This window comes from Anabrus simplex, chromosome 12 (genome assembly GCF_040414725.1).
Source record: "Anabrus simplex isolate iqAnaSimp1 chromosome 12, ASM4041472v1, whole genome shotgun sequence".
NCBI lineage: Eukaryota > Metazoa > Arthropoda > Insecta > Orthoptera > Tettigoniidae > Anabrus > Anabrus simplex.
In genome coordinates this window covers 60,252,314-60,274,643 of record NC_090276.1, presented here as the reverse complement: position 1 = coordinate 60,274,643, position 22,330 = coordinate 60,252,314, and the positions used below count along the sequence as shown (strand labels likewise).

Here is a 22,330-nt window from a genome sequence, read left to right as displayed (position 1 = left end):
CAATAGAGATAATTCCAAACTTCAGGCAGCTGAAATGAAATTCCTACGCACTATGATCCAGAAAACCAGGAAAGACAAGATTAGGAATGAGAAAATTAGAGAAGAAGTAGGAATAGACAATTCTCTCCTAAATAAGATTCAGATATCAAGACTGAAGTGGTTTGGTCACATGAAGAGGATGCCAGTAAACAGAACTGCAAGGAAGGAATTTGACAGAAAGGTAGAAGGAAGACGACCCGTGGGAAGGCCACGAAGGAAATGGATAGATTTAGTTAAGAGCGATGTAATGCTGAGAGGTCATGATTGGGACAAGTTGGTGGAGGAAGAATGGTACAAGGACAGGATGAGATGGAGGAGGCTCATATACCACACCCGGGAAACTGGAGATGGTTTAGGATGATGATGATGATGATGTCTATGAATACATTCTTTGAACATGTTCCTCTGCTCCCTCCCAGTTTCTTTTCCTTGATAAATAAATAACAAAAATCTCTATGTTTGAGCTTAAATTTTTTTTCCTTGCTGTTCATGCCTATTTTCTCAATTTAAGACACTTCAATACATTCTCCTCCTTTTTCTAAGCACTGCAACAAGAGTAAATAAATAATATAATAGAATTCAGCAATAAATTATAGTCTTCTGAATGTAATTTCTTGCAGACACTGTACCGATTTCTGATCACAGTCAAGAGGAACTACAGAGATGTTCCCTACCACAACTGGCGACACGCCTTCAACGTAGCCCAAGTCATGTTTGCTATTCTTATGGTAAGTCATTTTTATTTTTTCAATTTGTTTTGCATCACACCAACACAGATAGGTGATAATGGGATGGTAAAGGCCTAGGAGTGGGAAGGAAGCGGCCGTGGCCTTAATTAAGGTACAGCTCCAGCATTTGTCAGGTGTGAAAATGGGAAACCACGGAAAACTATCCTCTGGGCTGCCGACAGTGGGGTTCGAACAACTATCTCCCGGATGCAAGCTCACAGCTGCATGCCCCTAACCACATGCCAACTCGCCCAATAAAATCATTTTTAAATGTATATGAAAATAAAATTCTTGACTGATGCTTTCATTACATGCAACAAGCTTTAACAGCTTCATTTTAGATAAAAACCTGTATTGACTATAAAATTGAGTAGCGAATATTTAAGATTAACTTAAATATTATATTTAAGTGGTCCACCTATTCAATACATATATAATTTATTACATCTAGTACATGTTTCATCTCCTAAGGGATATCATCAGCTAGAATAAACTACAATAATATAGCAGAATACAAAATTTACATTATTAGATTGGAAAGACAAATTAAAAACACTTTTATATAGATGGACATTTTAAATAAATTATTAGCAAACTATGTTAAAGTTGCAAATCATACAGTATAGTCAATAAAACTGGTTGAACTGTTCATTAAACTCTTGATGACAAAGTTTGTGGGAACTAACAGTTGTATTCATAAAATCGTAAAATGATTGCTGTTGTGAATAAAAACCTTTAATTTCAAATATTTCTTGATAAAAGATCCTTGAGATCTTAAATAGACATTCCTTAATTTGTATTTAAGATTGAACGCTTCAGGATTTCAAGTCAACACAGGGCCAGAGCAGTAAAGTTATTTATAGAATGTTCTGTTTCCTTGTTATTGGTCCTGATGCGCGGAAAAGGACTCAATTGTTGTATTCTGATGATATATTATTGTAGTTTACCTAGCTGATGATGTCCCTTTGGGGGTGAAACATGTACTAGATGTAATAAATTATAAATGAATTGAATAGGTGGACCACTTAAAATATTTAATAATAATAAATTTTATTGCGCACAATGTGCATACAGGTTCACAATTAGATAAAACAGCATGGCATCTAATGAGCTCTGCATAAGTGTTAGTCCTTAATAAATTCACTAATCGAACAGGACCTCGAGGAACACTTCTGGATATATCTTTCACATACTTGGTCACATAGCCTACACACACAGTTTGTGTTCGGTTCGTGAAATACTTTGTTTTTACACATCTTGAAGTGGAATCCGTGCACAGCCAATCTCGTAACTATGTGTCTCAGTTGGTAGCCTGTTTCCATCCATTTCCGATCCGTCATGGCCTCCGTTGAGTAGAAGTCTTCCCAAATGTCCCTCTTTAAGTTTATGCAACAGGTTATCGTATGCTGCACCTTCTGGTAAAACAAGATTGTATCTCAGGTCCTCAATCAGGAAAGTTTCTCTCGCGAGTTCATATACAATGATGTAGATGTTGATTCCCATAGGGAACCTAAAATATTTGTCCCGAATGAGTAAATTTATAATACCAATTTAAATGGTCCGTTATTGGACATTATAAATTTTCCAGCTAACTCATTCCTGGTTGCCTGCGTTTCGCCCTTGTGTGCTAAGTTAGGCTCGTCAGTTGGGACTTAGCACACCACCCAAGACGCAAGGCTAGTGCATACCGTGGAGGCCACTGCATAGGCTACTTGAAGCCACCAGCAGTGCCAATGCACTATGAGAGCTATGTCTCATTTTCAAAAATTGATGCCTGCCTGGCCATCAAATGATGTAGATGTCTACAATTGCCATGTCATCAGCATACAGGTACATTTCTGTCTGTCTTTTCCTTTATCTCTGACACTACATCAGAGTGGTGGTGGTGGTGATTATTGTTTTAAGAGGAAGTACAACTAGGCAATCATCCTCTATATAACACTAATCAGAGAGAAAAATGGAAGGGGTCCGACACTTCGAAAAATGAAGTTATCGGCCAAAGGAAGACAAGGGCCACGAAGGGCGTGAAAATGAAAGACTCCCTAGCCCTCGCAAACCTAATAGCGTCGGGGTCAGAAAAGAACAAGAGTTGACCAAGGGAGGTCGGATAGGATAGATAAAAGTGAGGAGCCTGGCACAAGTAAGTGGAAGCAATGCCAGGACTCAGCTGAGGGCCCCGTGGTCGCCAACCCACGCTCCATAGTTCAGAGCCCCTGGGGCACACTACATCAGAGGTGAAAGCGTTAAATAATATAGGGCTAAGTGAATCACCTTTAAGAACTCCTGTAGTCTGTGGCATCCAATCTTAAATATTCGCTACTTGATGCTTTCATTGTCGCATCCTCCTCAACATTTTAAATTGAATCAAAAACTTCAGTTTTCCAACAGAACTTGTTACAATTTCACTTCTGGAATACATCATTGCAGGGGTGTAGCCAAGTGGGGGTGTTCCTGGGGTTTAGAATGCCCCCACCACAAGGAATTTTTACAAAAAGAAAATAAGCAGAAAGAGACATAATTGTAAAACCAACAGATATCTTCTTGAGTCTATTTCCTAAGAAGCATCGAAAGTAGGATTTTAGATTGTAAAATGAACATATCATTTGCTGTAAAACTGTTGACCTTGATCGTATTGTTCTTATTCTGTATTTTAATGTAAGATTTTTGTAGTGCACTGCAGTCTGAATATCAACATAATTCACTTGTATCAGTGTCCTTATGACACTCATGCATGCGCGCACTACACACGCACAAGCACCTTCATTTTCTATTATCATTTTGTAACTATAATCCCGTCCCCCATCGGCCAATCCTGGCTATGTTACTGCAATCATTGTAATTCACTGTCAATGCTGTTGGTGGTGGTGATTATTGCTTTAAGAAGAAATGATTATGTCAGCCGTTCAGTCGAATCCAACCATCGGCGATTCTATGAGTTAGCGCTCTCCAAGTTGTTCCGTTCCACACTGCCTCGTTTAGTTTTTCCAGGGTGAGGGTGATGTCTGTTTTAATGATGTCTAACCAACGAGTCCTCTGGTTACCTGGTCTTCTTGTACCGCTAATCATTCCTAGCATGATTGCTTTTTCCAATGCATCTGTTGGCCAAAATATGCTAGTCTCAGCTTCATAATCATACTAGCCAATGACATACGGGGCTTGATGCACTCTAAAACTTCCTTATTGGTTATTTTTGCAGTCCATGGTATTCGTAAGAATCAAAACTCAAAAGTGTCGATCTTCCTTTTGTTTGCCTGTTTCAGTGCCCAGCTCTCACATCCATACACGAACAGTGGGAATATAATCGCACTGACTAATCTGTACTTGGTAGCCAAACTGATATCTCTGCTCTTCCAGGTCGGGGACATAGTCATCATAGCAATTTGTCCAAGTGAAATCATTCTCTTGATATCAGGATGGCAATCTCCCCTTTGACTCATTTTGGCCCCTAACAAGAGGAAGTACAACTGGGCAACCATCCTCTATATAGCATGAATCAGAGAGAGAAATAGAAGGTATCCAACACTTCGAAAAATGAAGCTATCAGCCAATGAAAGACAAGGCCATGAAAATGAAAGACTCCCTAGGCCTCAAATGCTCTAATACCATAGGAAAAGAACAAGAGCTGACCAAGAGAGGTAGGAGAGGATAGATGGACTGAAACATTAAACTTCAGTACTCTCTCCGTTATCTGTTATAACTGAGAAACTGTGAATAATCTTCAAATGAAGTAAAATAGATACTGGTGGAGCACAAGAACATTATCTTTCACTTTAAAACATGATTTTCGGGTCTGCATTGGTACACATTTTCATTAGAATACTATGGTGTTAAATGGAGCTAAATGACTTTAATATACGGTACCTACTGGTTGTTTGAATCTTGATAGCCATCCAGATAATGCATTAAACTCACCTTCAATCAATCAATCAATCAATCAATCAATCAATCAATCAATCAATCAATCAATCAATCAATCAATCAATCAATCAATCAAATCACCACTAATCTGCATTTACCGCAGTCACCAGGTGGCAGATTCCCTGTCTTTTGTTTATCTAGTCTTTTCATATATAATTTTAAAATTCTTTGAAACAATTTGTAAAAATTGGGCCTGTGGCCAGATACTTGAGTAGCTTCTCTTCACCAAAGTTGAAACCATTTAAAATGGCTTTATCCAATTCTGCATAGGTAGACATTTTTATTTGTTTCACGGTGCACTGATTTAGACAGGTCTCATGGCAATGATGGGGTAGTACTGTGAAGGAAGCAACCATGGCCTTAATAAAGGTACAGCCCCAGTATTTGCCTGGTATGAAAATGGGAAACTACAGAAAACCATCGTCAGGGCTGCCAACAGTGTGGTTTGAAACCACCATCTCTTGAATTCAAACTCACTACCTTGATTCAGCGAGGAAGGCAGTCCACAAGTTTCTGCAGGATGTCCAGTTATAGCCACTTGCCGATGATGAGATCCCATAGACCAAGTTATGGGGATGCTGATGCCTGCGTTTCACTCACTGTTCTAAATAGTCCCACACATTTTGTATGGGATTAAGTTTGGGAAATTTAGCCAGCCAGTCGAGGTGTGACATGGTGTCGCTGTGTTTGTCAAATCAATCATATGGCTGTAGTCATCCTAGAAAATGTCCACAGAAATATCTTAGAAAGTGTCCACAGCATATTCATCATGAAGATGTTGAATGGTGGTCAACACCCGGTCACCGATAATGTTGAAATAAATGCCCTGGTTTGTGTTCACGGTGACCAGAATAAGTAGGCCCAAGTCATAGTATGCAGAACATCCTCAAAGACCACAGAACCACCTCTGTCTTGAACTACACCCTCCGTACACACTGTAGGTTAAACCCCTCATTGGGCCGTTAGTGCTCTCAATGGCTTAAATCACTTGAAAATAGGCAAAACTGCAACTTGTCAGACCACACTACAAGCCTCCAGCCAGCTACTGTCGACGTTCTGCATTGTTTAGTCCAATGAAGACATTCAACTTTATGTGCCGTTGTTGACTATGGTCTCTTACAAGATACCTGACTCCATACGTTCACTGCATGCAGTTCCCTTTGCAATGTTCACTCAGACACAGATTGGAATGGACCTTCATTCACTGACAGCAGCTGTTCCTATCGGGTTTGAAACAGATTTTCATTGACAAGGTGCGACACTCATCTCCAAAGCCTGTCGGTTAGGATCTATTTACGATCACAGTTCTAACACCATGTTTCATGGGGCAAGTGGTACACCAGTCCCAGTAGAAACATCAGGCAGTCTGCATTTATATACCAACACCATGGGCATGTCCAAATACCGAAGCCCCCCTTTTGCTGGTCTTTGCTGCGACGCATCTTGATGCACTGTTTCCGTACAACTGACTGACACACACACCACTTCACTGCCACGGTCATATGTCAGCTGTGAAGGGTCACATGATTGCCTGGTACCAGTGCAACATCATCTACATCGCTCCAAAGTGACAGTGTGCTTTTTCAATGAGGGTGACTAATTTTTTGTCCATTATACTTATATATTCTGAGTTATCACTGAAAATCTAGAGAATCCAAAGATTAAACCTTTGCATGTTATAAATTTCATTCTGTATTGACGGTTATCACTTTACAAATAAAAAATCTTATATAATCCTCCATTTCAATACAAAACAACCTTCTATATTAGATGGGACGATATCTATACATGTTCAGCCTATCTAAAGACCATCCTCAGTAGAAGCTCAAATACAGTAGAGTCTCGATTATCCGACTTAAACGGGACCTGGAGTACGTCGGATCACCGAAAATGTCGGATAATACAGAATAACTTTGAAAATGAACTAAAACAAACAGGAAGGCTGTACTGTATTATGTACTATGTTTTACGGGACTCTATTTATTGACTTATTAATTCAATTGTACAGTAGATGCAGTACTCTTTTCTTACTACGCCTGTAGCCAGGTGCAGACGTCTTGGCTTGGGCTGCAAGAGTTTTGATGTCAGCATCTTGAAATTCAGCCCAGTCTCATCACAATTAAAAATCTGATCACCGGTTAATTCTTCAGCCAGCATTATTTCTTGAAATTGTCTTTTAAATTTCACAACCTCATCGGATTTAGCTGACAGTTCTTCTCCTCCACAGATATTAAGCTGCCCAATGCCGTACCGTTTTTCCCACCGATCAAGCCACCCAGCAATAGCAGTAAAATTAGGGTCCCTTTATTAAACTCCTTCTGGATATACACCGCCATATCTTGCAGAATGGGGCCACATATTGACAAGCCCTTTTCCTGGTTTTTAGTGAACCAAAGAAATAGTGCTTCACTTACTTTTTCGTACTCACATTTTTCATTGTTTTTTTCTAATTTTCAGTGCATCACTTGTTGCTCTGGTAGAGCACCACTTTTCAATTTATTCCCTCATATGTTTCAAGTCTCCTACTGTAACACGTCCAACACCATAATCTGAAGCCATTTTTTGGAGAGTTTCCCCTTTGTCCAGTCTCTTTAACCCACTCTACTTGTCTTCCACAGAAACAATCACTTTCTTACGTTTACTCGCCATACTCCCAGAGGATATGAAGACTATAACATCCGCACCCAACCAATACTACATTGCAAAATACTACCGCATGACTGCTAGTGCTTGTCCCACAGTCGCACCCTCCACACCCCGTGTCCCAGAATTGCATCCACCTAAAGTTCAAATTAAGCCTACCAGTGTCGGATAACACGGAGTGTCGGATAAGCGAAGGTTGGTTGAGCGAGACTCTACTGTATTACATTTATGCAAGCAAATAAAAACACTGATGAAGTGTGTGGAATTAAAATACAATGATCATGATTGGCATATTAAAAACATGTTGGGGTAGAAACATCATCTCGTCTAAAAATTAGTTTGGTTGACATAAAACTTGGATTAAATCTGTATGCATAATGATATGTAATAAATAGTACTGATTGGCTGACTGAATGTAAACTTTCATTTAAGATAAGAAAATTCACTGCATGTAGTGACAGTAATATGAATATATTTTGTTTGTTGTGGAGGGCTGTGAGATGAAGGGAACGTTCAGTGACCTGGAAGTCCTTGGTATGTTTGTGGGATGTCTGTGCCATGACCTGGATCATCGTGGGACCAACAATTCCTTCCAAGAGAAGTAAGTAGATTATTATGTACACAAGGTATTTTATTTTTAATAAATTGTTTATTCAGCTTTCCCCATAATTGCAGATTGACTAAATTGGCAAAGCTTACAAAAGAATTAAATTATTTTATGGTCTGGTCTTTTATGGTCTGAGCTCTATAGGGAAACTGAAGTAATAGATCGTATTAGTGATCATGAAGCTGTTTTTGTGGTAGTTAAAAATAAATGTGATAGGAAGGAAGGTCTTAAAAGTAGGACTGTTAGGCAGTACCATATGGCTGATAAAGCAGGTATGAGGCAGTTTCTAAAAAGTAACTATGATCGGTGGAAAACGGTAAATAAAAATGTAAACAGACTCTGGGATGGGTTTAAAGAAATTATTGAGGAATGCGAAAACAGGTTTGTACCTTTAAGGGTGGTAAGAAATGGTAAAGACCCACCTTATTATAATAGAGAAATAAAGAGACTAAGAAGGAGGTGCAGACTGGAAAGAAATAGAGTTAGAAATGGCTGTGGAAGTAAGGAGAAATTGAAGGAACTTACTAGAAAATTGAATCTAGCAAAGAAGGCAGCTAAGGATAACATGATGGCAAGCATAATTGGCAGTCATACAAATTTTAGTGAAAAATGGAAGGGTATGTATAGGTATTTTAAGGCAGAAACAGGTTCCAAGAAGGACATTCCAGGAATAATTAATGAACAAGGGGAGTGTGTATGTGAGGATCTTCAAAAGGCAGAAGTATTCAGTCAGCAGTATGTAAAGATTGTTGGTTACAAGGGTAATGTCGAGATAGAGGAAGAGACTAAGGCCAAAGAAGTAATAAAATTTACATATGATAACAATGACATTTACAATAAAATACAAAAGTTGAAAACTAGAAAAGCGGCTGGAATTGATCAGATTTCTGGGGATATACTAAAGACAATGGGTTGGGATATAGTACCATATCTGAAGTACTTATTTGATTATTGTTTGGCCGAAGGAGCAATACCAGATGAATGGAGAGTTGCTATAGTAGCCCCTGTGTATAAAGGAAAGGGTGACAGACATAAAGCTGAAAATTACAGGCCAGTAAGTTTGACATGCATTGTATGTAAGCTTTGGGAAGGCATTCTTTCTGATTATATTAGACATGTTTGTGAAATTAATAACTGGTTCGATAGAAGGCAATTCGGTTTTAGGAAAGGTTATTCCACTGAAGCTCAACTTGTAGGATTCCAGCAAGATATAGCAGATATCTTGGATTCTGGAGGTCAAATGGACTGTATCGCGATTGACATGTCTAAAGCATTTGATAGGGTGGATCATGGGAGACTACTGGCAAAAATGAGTGAAATTGGACTAGACAAAAGAGTGACTGAATGGGTTGCTATATTTCTAGAAAATAGATCTCAGAGAGTTAGAGTAGGTGAAGCTTTGTCTGACCCTGTAATAATTGAGAGGGGAGTTCCTCAAGGCAGTGTTATCGGACCTTTATGTTTTCTTATATATATAAATGATATGAGTAAAGGAGTGGAATCGGAGGTAAGGCTTTTTGCGGATGATGTTATTCTCTATAGAGTGATAAATAAGTTACAAGATTGTGAGCAACTGCAACGTGACCTCGAAAATATTGTGAGATGGACAGCAGACAATGGTATGTTGATAAACGGGGCTAAAAGTCAGGTTGTGAGTTTCACAAATAGGAAAAGTCCTCTCAGTTTTAATTACTGCGTTGATGGGGTGAAAGTTCCTTTTGGGGATCATTGTAAGTATCTAGGTGTTAATATAAGGAAAGATCTTCACTGGGGTAATCACATAAATGGGATTGTAAATAAAGGGTACCGATCTCTGCACATGGTTATGAGGGTGTTTAGGGGTTGTAGTAAGGATGTAAAGGAGAGTGCATATAAGTCTCTGGTAAGACCCCAACTAGAGTATGGTTCCAGTGTATGGGACCCTCACCAGGATTACCTGATTCAAGAACTGGAAAAAATCCAAAGAAAAGCAGCTCGATTTGTTCTGGGTGATTTCCGACAAAAGAGTAGCGTTACAAAAATGTTGCAATGTTTGGGTTGGGAAGAATTGAGAGAAAGAAGAAGAGCTGCTCGACGAAGTGGTATGTTCCGAGCTGTCAGCGGAGAGATGGCGTGGAATGACATTAGTAGACGAATAGGTTTGAATGGCGTCTATAAAAGTAGGAAAGATCACGATATGAAGATAAAGTTGGAATTCAAGAGGACAAACTGGGGCAAATATTCATTTATAGGAAGGGGAGTTAGGGATTGGAATAACTTACCAAGGGAGATGTTCAATAAATTTCCAATTTCTTTGAAATCATTTCGGAAAAGGCTAGGAAAGCAACAGATAGGGAATCTGCCACCTGGGCGACTGCCCTAAATGCAGATCAGTATTGATTGATTGATTGATTAAAAGGAAAAAATGGAGCACTCACAATAGTTTTTGATTAATACATGTTATATTGAAGTATTATAATTGTATCACGAGAAAAATCTTCGGACCAATGGAAACAACAGAATAATGGAAAATAAGAAGCAATAACAAAATATACCAGAAGATAGAAAATGCTTGCTTGTTGTTTAAAGGGGCCTAATATCTAGGTCATCAGCCCCTAATGGTACAAAATGAGACAAAATGAAATGACAAATTAAAAGCCATGCTGGTGGGGAGCAGTCGCTGGTTGGCTGTTCTTCAGCCAATGGTTGAAGCATTAAGGAGCATGATGTATGCTGACCTGAAGCTCCAAGGAATAGCTCGATATTTCTGATATTATTTTGTTAGGAAGGTTTAAAGACAAAAGATGATGGAGCAATAGTTGCCTTATACTATTTATTCCATGAGTACGCCGTTTAAAACTTATAATTTCAACACCAGATTGTAGCAGCGATCAAGGAAATGCAAGGTCCATAAAAACGAGAATTCTCGGAGCCTATTACATACGGTCTGCCAAGAAACTAGGAGAATTCTTTAGGCCCGTCACCAGTGTGTTAATTGCGCCCGCAAATGAAAATCAGAGGTTGATTAACATCTGCACTTTTAACTTTTTTGGTTTTGTTTCCTTTTTTGTATACAAGCATACATCAAATAAAGCTTAGACATTAAGTTAGATATTTTTTTATTTATTACATATTAACTGCAGATTTGTCAATTTTAGCTACTTCTTTACGTACATATTTCTCATTTTTATATTACATATAATCCGGGCTCTAGTGATCACATAAATTATTCTTGTTATCGTTTCAGGACAGGTTCGGCTCTAGTACTTCTGTACGGCACCACGAATACAATGGAGCACCACCACTTCAACCATGCTGTCATGATTCTTAGCAGTGAGGTGAGCAAAAGCCTTTTCCAGCAACAATCAAATATCTACCTGAATTGCAGTCCAGATCTGTTAAAATTCTGTGTCTATTTCAGGGTCACAATATCTTCTCAGGACTGACAGCAGACAATTATTCTAAACTAATGAAGGTACTGAAGCACAGTATCCTGGCCACCGATCTCTCTGTTTATTTTGAGTAAGTCATGTCTGATTAATATTTACAATCCCCAGAGTTTTCTTCCTTGAGACATGTGTTGAAATTATGGCAGGCCAACTTAGTCTGGCATTGCATGTATTAACTTGTGCCTTTCTTTCACCTTTCTGATTGAGATACCACAGATTGTACAGGGCATCAGGAAATGTTCTCTGCAGCGCCTACGTGCCGCTGCGCGAGGTGGCATCAGCAATTAAATCGACAGCATGGCTGCTGCCGCTTGTATCAAAACAAAACAAACAACAAACAGTAAACTTTGTATGTGTATGTATGTTGGGTAATCAGCCCGAAGGCTGGTTTGATCCTCTGCAGCTTCGCCAACAGCTGTCATAAACAGCCTAGGCGTCACTGAAGAGGCGTACTAGGGAAACGAGGAGTGAGGTAGTTTCCCGTTGCTTTCCTCACCGAGCCAGCAGTTGCTCTTACATATCAGTCTGCCAAGCCCACTGAAATGTATGCACCAACTGACCCTATGAGCGATATTTTCACACCATTCATAACAGGGACTGGCTGCATAAGGAATGGTATTACTAGCATCACTCATACCTCAGTCACTTTCATATTGTCAAAGCCAAGGATGAGACTGTGACAGGTCAATGAAAGTAACAAATTTGATATAGCCCATACCAGAAGACATAGTGCACTGTAAACACTACATCTCGCCAGCAAAGGCATAAACTTTGTATCACTACAGCAATTCATGACAGATGCTGGAAGTGTTGTTCTTGTGTTCGAAGACAGACTTCAGCATGTCTACACATATTGTCAAAGACATTCACTAAAGAACTTTCACTAAAGTTTCTTACGTAATGGACTGCACATAATTAACGATATTCACTTTAAGTTCATCAGTCCTTTTTCGTATGTTAAAAGCGTAGGCCTGCCTGTTCCCAGTACACCGTAAACTGAGCCGGTCAGATGAAATTTACTTATCAAATCCTAAATGGTGTCCCAGTTTGGACACTTTGAATTAGCAAACCACGCCAGAAATATTAGTTTTACATTTTCTGTAAACCGATCGCTTTTGCAAAACATGTATTCCACCACAAAAGCTCTCTCTTCAGTAGTAAACATTACCACTTGTATCCTGTTGCACTATTCCACTGGGCAAGTTGGCCATGCAGTTAGGGGCGCACGGCTGTGAGCTTGCATCCGGGAGATAGCGGATTCGAATCCCACTGTTGGCAGCCCTGAATATGGTTTTCCGTGGTTTCCCATTTTCACACCAGGCAAATGCTGGGGCTGTACCTTAATGAGGCCACAGCCGCTTCCTTCTAAATCCTAGGCCTTTCCTATCCCATCGTCGCCATAAGGCCTATCTGTGTCAGTGCAACATAAAGCCACTAGCAAAAATAGCACTATTCCAATAATCTATCTGAATGCTCGCTTAATGCAATACACACTGACAATTTTGACAGGCCACCGCTCACAAGTGGGGCCTTCCCTGCACTGCTATCCTGTTGACCTTGGTCTGTCAGCAAGTGAGCGGGACAGATACGCTGTGCTGTCAACTAAACTGCTGATGCTCCCGTATGCATTTCCTAGCACCCGTTACTTATAACATTTAGCATTTGTAGGGAACAAGAATTGATAAAGTGTCGTTGGACATGAAAAATCCATGTGAGGAGACTGGCATAAGTCAAATCAATCAATTAATCAATCATATGTATTTAGATTTGTCACCCAGGTAGAAGATTCCTTATTACTTGTTTACCTAGCTCTGAAATGTTTTTGAAGAACTTGGAAATTTATTGAATATTTCTCTTGATAATTTATTCCAATCCCTTATTCCTTGTACTATAAATGAATATTTAACCCCAATGTGTCCTCTTCATTTCCAACTTCATATTATATTTCCTACTTTTAAAAACTCTGCTCAGGCTTATTCGTCTAATAATGTCATTCCACGCCAACTCTCCACTGACAGCTCGAAACATACTGCAATATGATGGTGGCGCAAATAACTAAAAGAGAACCTGGTAACGTCCTATTTCTGAAATTTATTAAAAAAGCATGAAACATTTACACACACACAATTGGTGAGCTTAAAATTTACACAAGTACAAAGGTCAGACACTTACAGGGTTTCTTAGTTTCTCATATTTTATCTACAATGAAAGAGAGAGAGAGACACACACACACACATACACACACACACACACACGCACACAGAGAGAGAGAGAGAGAGAGAGAGAGAGAGAGAGAGTGAGAGTCCTCGATCGCTTACACTCAACTCATTCAGCTGCTCAGTCACACCCGTTAGCACTGTCATGGGCCAAATCCACATGTCAGTCTCGCAGCTCAGGATAGTATCCACTGTCACTCAGTCTGTCGAACTCCACTCAGAGCCCCGTGTCGGCACCCAGTGTTGTGGTCCACACTGCACAGGACAGACCACATCCTCCTCCAGCAGCTGGTCCAAGATATTCACACGCATGATGACAGGCTCACAGAAATGAGTCCTCGGCTCCAACAGACTGACACTCAGCCCAGGCTGTCACTAACAGACTGACTGCACTCTTCGCTAACTCACTAAACCAGTTGAGCTGTACCAACTAACTCACTCTGTAGGTCGCACCTCACTTAAACACATGGGTCCACGCCATTTGGATGCTTCCAGAAGGGACATGCCTCCCAGAGTCTTCCTGAAGAAGAATACTCTCCGCGCGCCGTCCAGATTCTTCCATAACGCCGGAGGCCTCTAATGAGTGAGCAGGACAATACAGATAGCAGTGGCGGGGACGCTGACTAATCCACAAGCGGCTCTCCTCCGCCTGGTGACATGAGGAGGGAGAGGGTGGACCTTCCTTGGTGATGAGCGTGCGGTTGGAGCTGGCTAGCTTGCGCTACTTCCCGTGGTTGTACGCAGCGGCTCACCATGCCACAATACCATATACTCGAGCATCTCGTCTCCTTATTCCCAAGTCTTCCCAGCCCAAAGTTTGCACATTTTTATAACACTAGTCCTTTGATGGAAATCACCCAGAACAAATCATGCTGCTTTCTTTTACATCTTTTCCAGGTTTTAATCAAGTAATCCTGGTGAGGGTCCCATACACTGGAAACATATTCTAATTGGGGTCTTACTAGAGACCTATATGCCTCTCCTTTACATCCTTACTACAACCCCCAAATGCTCTCATAACCATGTGAAGAGAGCTCCAACCTTTCTTAACAACCTCATTAATATGATTACCCCAATGAAAATCATTCCTTGTATTAACACCTAGGTACTTACAGTAAACCCCATGAGGTACTATCACCCCATCAACACAATAATTAAAACTGAGAGGACTTTCCATCCTGTTTATCATCCGCTGTGCACCTCACCACATTGTCTAAGTCCCACTGTAGTAGCAATGCTTGACTCAGATGAAGATGCTTGTTCTTTAAAGGGACAAAACATCTAGGTTATCGGTCAATCCATGAAGAAAGTTAGGCCTCATGAAACAAGTTTCTTCATCATTATACTGGTAATTTGATGATAAAAATTATGATTCCAGTAAAAAAGTAACACACAATTGTTCATTGTGCTGTCTATTCAAAAGTCCACAAACAACATCTCACGTGGAGAACACTTTTATATTCCAGGTTACGGCCTAAATTCTTCTCATTGGTGGAATCCCGTCAGTACAGCTGGGGTCAGGAGGAACATCGAGAGTTGCTCCGCTCCATGTTGATGACCGCTTCAGATCTGGCCGCTTCCAGTAAACCGTGGAGCGTCCAACAGAAAGTGGCAACGTTGGTGACAGCCGAGTTCCTGGACCAGGGCGACAAGGAGCGGCGAGAACTTCACATACAGCCTCAAGCACTCATGGACCGAGAGAGACAACATGAGCTTCCACAACTGCAGATCAGATGGATCGCTGACATCTGTCTACCATTGTACCAGGTGAGATTAGAAATATGTTTTGGGTAAACATCTCATCCCTGAAAAATTAATCATATACCACTTGTGGCAAATGAACAATGCTGGAATGTAATTTAATTGCAATGGTACAGAGTATCAGAAACATAGAAATCAGAGAGAGAGCTGGATTCCCTAAACTGGAAGACAGAGACCAGTGAGCTGAAATGGTGTGGAGACATGATGAGAATGTAAGAGGATAGAGTTCCAAAGTAAGTTATTATGGATAAAATAATAGGAAGAAGACAACAGGGGAGGCCCAGAGAGAGGTGGATGGATAAGGTGAAGAAAAGTGTAGAGAAGAGAGGAGTGAAAGTAGAAGAAATATTGTAGGAAGGAAGGGAGTGGTGGTGAGATAGAAAACTGTGGAGGGTCTAGATTCACAGCCTGACCTATAAGACTGGAAAAGAGAAATTAAGAAGAAGAAGAAGAAACCTGTTAATCCTGTTTCTTGATACATGGTCAGGAATGAGGTGAGATGAATACTGCAGTCTATGAGCTCTAATGTACAACATTGTAATGATTGATAAGTTGATTATTTCTTCAATACGGCTGTGAGCTTGCATCCGGGAGATAGTAGGTTTGAATCCCACTATCGGCAGCCCTGAAAATGGTTTTCCGTGGTTTCCCATTTTCACACCAGGCAAATGCTGGGGCTGTACCATAATTAAGGCCACGGCCGCTTCCTTCCAACTCCTAGGCCTTTCCTATCCCATCGTCGCCATAAGACCTATCTGTGTCGGTGCGACGTAAAGCCCCTAGCAAACAAAAAAATTCTTCAATAATGCAGAGTGTATCAGAACTATATCAGCAAAAAAATCAGGGGTGCTGTTTGTGTCGTGTTAAACACGATGGTGCAATGGGATTGGCGGAGAAAATAGGCTTACTTTGTTATTTCCAGGTGACGAACTTGCCGTATTTGCTATACCAGAGAGCCAGTCGCTGCGTCAGAGGAGAGAAGGGAAGGGAAGTAGGAAGTGGGAGGCAAAGATAATGCTCGGTGCGAATGCACAAGTTTCTCGTTCGCTTCCCAGCCCCAGTAGGCAGTGTACGGTTTGTTCTGCACAAAACGACTACTATGCGAATCCCGTAGAAAGTGAAGATGAACTTGTACCAAGAACACAGGCTGCTTTGCCACACACCACACATCCTGAACAGAGTCCAAAGGTCACTACTACACCATTGTGAACTCTGCATCGCAGTAGGAGAGGGCATATTGGACATCTGCTGTAATCAAACCATTCGGCGTATTATTTCCTTCGTTCAGTACTTCAATCCATTCACAATAGTATGAGTGAAGGAAAACACAATCTTGGGGCGGCTGCGTTGCATCTTCGAGCATGTTAAATAATAAAGAACGTTACTGCAACCAACAGAAGAGGGGAGAAACAATCTGGTGCATTCCTTGACTGACAAGTGCGTCTTAATTACAGCGCGTTCTTGTACTGTGTGTGCAGTTACGGCTGTTTAATAAACAAACTGTGGATATTGCCTGTAACAGACAAGCACAACCCTGTGCGAGTCGAATGAGGAAACTTGTGCATACGTGGATCATACATCCCACCTCCCCTTCTCTTCCGTGAAGCACAGCAGCGGTTCGTGTTCTGGCATAACAAATACGACAAGTTCGCCAATTTGGATCGCGTGCCCAGAAGGAACAAAGTACTCATTTTCTTGAAGAGAAAAATTTCCTCCGCCAATCTGATTGCACCATCTGTGTGTTAAAATTCAATGAATCTTCAAAGCGCAGTATGGAAACTCAATTCTATAAGCTACATTTTCTCTAGTAATAAAACTGATCACATTAATTAATAAAAATATTTTATCTATTTTGCAGTCGCTGGGCCAGATGAATCCCAAGCTGAACGTGATGACAGAAGGAGCCCTGCAGAATGTAGCCAACTGGGCAAGCCTCGTCTCTACACACAACGTCTCCAACGGACACAGCCCTGATGAACCAATGTGAAGTGTCTAATTCCTCGCACCCAAGCAGTTCAATTTACTATTACTTCAAATGACGAACATGCTCAAAATATTTTTCTATATTTAATGAAATGGAACATTTGAAGCAAAAAGCATGTGTACATTAGAAGTTCAATAAGAAAGAGAACAGTGCAAAAAAAAAAAAAATTAAAAAAGTGACAGTGCAATACTACAAACCTGAAAGACAAGGACTGTTATAATAAATCCCATTGATATTAACATTTAGTTTGGTGGTTTGCAAATATAGTGACAGTGCAGCCAACAGGAACATCCCTAACAGAATGTATTTCCCTAGTGTTCCTCTTTTATACCTCACTCAGTTATGCAATAATATTTCCAGGTCCCAACATGCTCCATGAGGGGCAAAGCATTTTCTGTTATACGAGGGTAAGTCAATAAGTTAATTTTCCCTTAATGATTCTGTAGGTAAACAGGTAAAGATAAAGAAGCCTCTTTTATTTCAGCATCACTACTTCAATTTTTGACAAAATTACAGATCAAAGCCTGATGGTCACGATCGTTAAGGCATCAAGTCTATATGGTCCGACACCATGGTTAGCCAGTCTGAGTCCCATTGGTGGAAAAAGTTTCACCATCAGAATGTTGGCTGGCAGGGTAGGAGAGATTCTAGAATAAAGACTTGAGGATTTCCACCTTAATCCCACTTGGTGATTAAATTACATTATCAAAATTAACAGTACATATTTCGTCTCATGAGAGACATCTTCAGCTGCTTGTTAATAGTTTAGATCACGGGTTTCCAAATAGCGGTGTGGTTGTAACAAGATACAAGACCAGTCGTAGATACAGCAGTGCGCAATGAGAGTTTGTTATTTACAAACGCTTATCAGCAAATGTCTAACATTTAAGTATAAAAATGCCGAAAAATGAAGTCACAACAGGTTTTTCGAGGGCCGAAGAATACAACAGTGAGGGGTTCTATGTATTTGATGCTGCAAGAAAGATTCGAATGTATCAATAGTGTACCAGTAATATTCATAAAGTTAAAACATGCGATATACACTGCAGAGAATCAGAATGAAGCAAATGAATATAATTCTAAGCGGCAAATAACAATCGGCGATAGTTTACAGATCATAAAGGTGTTGAAAAATTATAGAGAGCAATTTGTAATAGAAACATAAAAAGCATTCATGCAAGCCAACATTTCTCTAGAAAAATAGGATAATCCTGGCATGAGGAAGAGAATGAATATAGAAGGAAAGATAAATAATATTGTCTTTACTGTAAAATGTGGGCTGTATTGGTAGGCCTATTGTAAATAAATCGCCTGTTTGAGTAGTAATAATGTTATTGTTTTTATGTCCCACTAACCACTTTTAGCTTTTCCGGAGATGCTGAGATACCGGAATGTTGTCCCGCAGGAGTTCTTTTACATGCCAGTAACCTAGTGACACGAGGCTGATGTATTTGAACTCCTTCAAATACCACTGGACCGAGCCAGGATCGAACCTGCTAAATTGGGGTCAGAAAGCCAGCGCTTTAACCATCTGAGCTACTCATCCCTGACGGGGGAAAAAGAGCATATCCATGAACATCTACCAGAGCTATATGACTTTGCAAAATGCAATGAAAGCACATCTGGTTGAGGAAGTGAAAGAAGACAGAGGTTTTATAAAAGACCACAGTGAATTTCTATCCAAGTGTTCACAAGCATTATGGTTTCCGACGTCTAATGTGGTCTGTGAGAGGAGCTTCTCTGCTTACACAAAGACACTTTCTGACTGTCGCACAACTCTGCATCCTGATAATGTTGAAACCAGGCTTAGTTTGTACTTTGGAGACAAGTAATTCAACGTCGAAAAATGTAGGCTATGTATAAATGTATGTCACAGGGCAGATCACCTAACTTCATTTTGAAGTATCAGTAATTTATATATTTATTTCGATAATAATTTGCATATTTGGTTTTTCTAAGATTTAATAACAATGATACATTACAAGAGTTTGCTTTAAAACCCCTTATCACAAAGTTAGTTACATTTACCCCATACGCTACTATAAGGAAGATTTTGCAGGAAACATAGATCAGTATAACAATTTATTTCACGAAATAGCTACTGAAATAGTGTCAGTTTTAACACCGAAATCAACAGTTTTATTTCACCAAAAAATAAGGCCCCTAGTGATTAGAATTGTATTGAAAAGGTGGAAATCCTCAAGTCTTTTATCCTAGAGTATCTCACAGTCAGAATGGAACAAATTATGAAGTTTGTAACTTGTAATAGGAGAGGTGGTGGGATACAATTTCTAATCACTAGATTGAGCGCCAAAAACCTGGATTAAATTCCAAACCTCTCCGCAAAGAGTGAGAGGATACGATGCTGCTGATGTTGATTCATCCGTCAAATGGAAACATTAAGCATTGACCAGACCCATTGGTGTTATCTGATAGGAGTAGGCTATGTGCCGGAACCAGGTTTCACCCTCTCCCCACCTCACTGTCATCATCTCGCACCCAGATGTGCAAGGTCACCCACAGACAGCAAATAGAAAGACCTGCAGCAGGCGAGCTGAAGATGTCTTCAGACACTCCTGGGACTAAAAGCCGTGAATAATGTAAAATGAGTGTCTCCTTTCCTTGACGATAGAAGGTTCGTTGAACATCTCTATCCATGGGTGCCTCATTAGAAAAGGTGGAATGAAGTGGAAAAATCCATAAGAAAAATAAATTGTATAATTTAGAATATGATTTATTCAATACAACAAAAAATCAATCTACAAAAGTTGATGATATTCAAGAAAACTTGGGAAAATCATGTCTTTCTAAAAACAACTAATTAATGTTGGAACAAAAACATTTTTCTGGTTTGCTGTTCAGATTTATTTGTCACTGGCTCAATGAATTCAGTGTCCTCTTGCCCTCTCTTCCTGTGAACACTAAACCTCGCACCTCTCACCATAGACCAATTGCAAGCCTTTTCTTTTTCTTTACGTCGCACCGACACAGATAGGTCTTATGGCGACGATGGGATAGGGAAGGCCTAGGAATGGGAAGGAAGCGGCCGTGGCCTTAATTCAGGTACAGCCCCAGCATTTGTCTGGTGTGAAAATGGGAAATCACGGAAAACCACCTTCAGAGCTGCCGACAGTGGGGTTCGAACCCACTATCTCCCGATTACTGGATACTGGCCGCACTTAAGCGACTGCAGCTATCGAGCTCGGTAATTCCAAGCCTGTAGTGTACTGAATGTGTATTCAGCAGTACAGGTAAACCCTGTTACACGCGGATTCGTTATCTGCTATTTTGCGTATATGCAATTTCAGTTTTAACTCTACTGCTGCCAGTTAACATTACGTGGAACCTGTAATGCCTTAAGGCGGGTACAGACGTACAGTACACTATGTCGCGCACCAAGTCCCGTAACTTATTTTCAGACACCCTGTAGAATCCAACCATTCCTTCAGTTAAGGTCATTGGTTTAATGATCGACGTGACAAGTACAATCCCAGGCTTCTTTGCAAAATTCTGCAAGCACTTCCATCTGGACAATAGATACCTTTATTCTAAGAATTGCAATCACTGCGTGAGTAGCGAGAGTGGAAACACCGGACTAGAGAAACCATCTTCAGGGCTGCCGACAGTGGGGTTCGAACCCACTATCTCCCGGATGCAAGCTCACAGCTGCGCACCCCTAACCGCACGGCCAACCCGCTCGGTGATGTTGAAATAAAAGAAGTCTGTGAAAGAATAGAAATACATTTAAATAGATCGAAAATGTTTAAGCGATTCTAGGTGAAATTATATGTACCTGAGTACTCACTTCCTTGCTTATCTTACATTAGTGTGGTCAGCCTGTCTTGAACTGCAGACAACTGATCACATGCTGGGAGTAGCAAGCTTGTATGGGGAGGAAGGATGGAATGATTTGCTTTCTGATGCTCACAAGCAACAATGGATCGAGGTGCCCTGACGTTTCTTGCAAATGCTTCAAAGAAAGGAAGATTAACTGTTTTCCCGCATCATCACTGGATATGAAAGCTGTGTGCATCATTCAACCACAGAAACAAAATGACAAAGCATGCTACGGAAGAAACCTGTTGAACGTGCACCAAAAAAGGCCAAGACCTCAGCCTCTGCAGGAAAAGTTATCGCTACTATCTTTTAGGACAGTAATGGTGTTCTACTGATCGTCTACCTGATCCGACGCACTAGTCACAGCTGAGAGGTACTGCACGGGTGCTACAAAGCTCAGAGCTGCAAATGACATCCTACTCTTCTGTCTCAAAAAGTGTTGCTCTTTCATGACAACGCATGCCGCCATTCAGCTCAAAGGTCCCAGGATTTGCTGCAGAACTTCAAATGGGACCTTTTTCCCCATCCACCTTATTCTCAAGATCTGATGAAGTGGAGGAAGCAGAGGTGAAGCGCTGGCTATGGAGAGAGGACCCATCCTCGTATGACGAAGGTATCAAAAACTACTGCCAAAATACCAAAAGTGTTTGGACAGAAGTGGTGACTATGTGGAGAGGTACTCTATGAGTTGTAAATAAAATAAAATATTTCACAAGGGTAAATAACCCGCTTGTATTTTTGTAAAATAGGGAAATTTATTTATTGAATGGCTCTCGTATCTGAACTGATACTTGACTTAGTAATGGACAATGCTCTCACTCAAGACTGACGTTGCAGATCTCGCGATTCTCACGAGAATCCCAAGACCAATTCTCCTCCGCTGTGATCTGTGCGACATCCCAGTAACAATTAAATTAAAAATTAAGAGTAAAATATTTCCACCTTTTCAATACAAAATCAAGTAATGTGTGTTACATTATGGAAGAAACATTTATTGGAACTAATTTCGACCTATTTTTTAAAGTCATCATCAGCTAAATCGCGAGTTACACAATGTATCTGATAGTTCATAGAAATTATAAAAAAAGTCGTGAAAACACAGCGGTTTGACACTATAAATGTGAAAAAGACACAATTGTTGTAAAAGTTTCGGATAATGCATAAAATGC

The 22,330-nt window shown here is 40.3% G+C and overlaps 1 protein-coding gene across 1 annotated transcript in view; it reads left to right on the top strand.

Moving 5' to 3' along the window:
• The window catches only part of LOC136884576 (dual 3',5'-cyclic-AMP and -GMP phosphodiesterase 11A), a 638,170-nt gene extending 619,526 nt beyond the window's left edge, over positions 1-18,644 (top strand). Inside the window, exons 14-19 of the mRNA XM_068229957.1 lie at positions 660-767; positions 7,820-7,929; positions 11,162-11,252; positions 11,336-11,436; positions 15,046-15,346; positions 17,199-18,644. Coding sequence (XP_068086058.1) covers positions 660-767; positions 7,820-7,929; positions 11,162-11,252; positions 11,336-11,436; positions 15,046-15,346; positions 17,199-17,327 — 840 coding nt within the window. The 3' untranslated portion in view covers positions 17,328-18,644. The remainder of the gene's footprint in view (positions 1-659; positions 768-7,819; positions 7,930-11,161; positions 11,253-11,335; positions 11,437-15,045; positions 15,347-17,198) is intronic.
• Positions 18,645-22,330: the final 3,686 nt, after the last annotated feature.